The 662-nt window shown below is 62.4% G+C and overlaps 1 protein-coding gene across 1 annotated transcript in view; it reads left to right on the top strand.

Moving 5' to 3' along the window:
- Positions 1-662, top strand: part of COL18A1 (collagen, type XVIII, alpha 1) — a gene marked incomplete at its 5' end in the record, with an annotated part of 57051 nt that overhangs the window by 55465 nt on the left and 924 nt on the right. Inside the window, 3 exons of the mRNA XM_009891408.1 lie at positions 2-179; positions 369-484; positions 578-662. Coding sequence (XP_009889710.1) covers positions 2-179; positions 369-484; positions 578-662 — 379 coding nt within the window. The remainder of the gene's footprint in view (position 1; positions 180-368; positions 485-577) is intronic.

The following is a 662-nucleotide window of genomic DNA, read 5'->3' as shown; positions in this document are numbered from 1 at the left end:
ATGCCCCACTGAGCGTGGGCATGCGCGGCATCCGGGGTGCTGACTTCCAGTGCTTCCAGCAAGCCCGGCAGGTTGGGCTGGCTGGCACTTTCCGCGCCTTCCTCTCCTCCCGCCTGCAGGACCTCTACAGCATTGTGCGTAGGGCTGACCGTGCCGCCGTGCCCATCGTGAACCTCCGAGTATGTGTGTCCCCTTCCCAATACCCTATGAGCTCTGAGGGATGCAAAGCATCTCAGAGCCCCCATCCATCTGCACAGCAGTGGCTGCAGAGTATCCGCTCCCAGGGGGCTGCCAAGGCTCGGAGCTCCTGTGATACTCTTGGAGTGCTGGCAGGGCTAACCCCCTTCCTTTTTCCACCCCTGCACCAGGATGAAGTGCTCTTCAGTAACTGGGAAGCCCTATTCACGGGGAGCGGGGCCCCACTGCAAGCTGGTGCCCGCATCCTCTCCTTTGACGGCCGGGATGTCCTGCAGGATGCGGGATGGTAAGCATGGGATTGAGTGATGGGGAAGGAGGGGAGATGGGGGTCTGGACTGCGGTGGGGGCAGTGGCAGCCCCCCACTTTTCTCCTTTCCAGGCCACAGAAAAGCATTTGGCACGGCTCGGATGCCAAGGGCCGGCGCTTGCCCGAGAGCTACTGTGAGACATGGCGGACGGAGGAG

Source organism: Charadrius vociferus, unplaced genomic scaffold, assembly GCF_000708025.1.
Source record: "Charadrius vociferus isolate BGI_N301 unplaced genomic scaffold, ASM70802v2 scaffold69, whole genome shotgun sequence".
NCBI classification, from domain to species: Eukaryota; Metazoa; Chordata; class Aves; order Charadriiformes; family Charadriidae; genus Charadrius; species Charadrius vociferus.
This window is presented reverse-complemented; position numbering and strand designations above follow the sequence as displayed.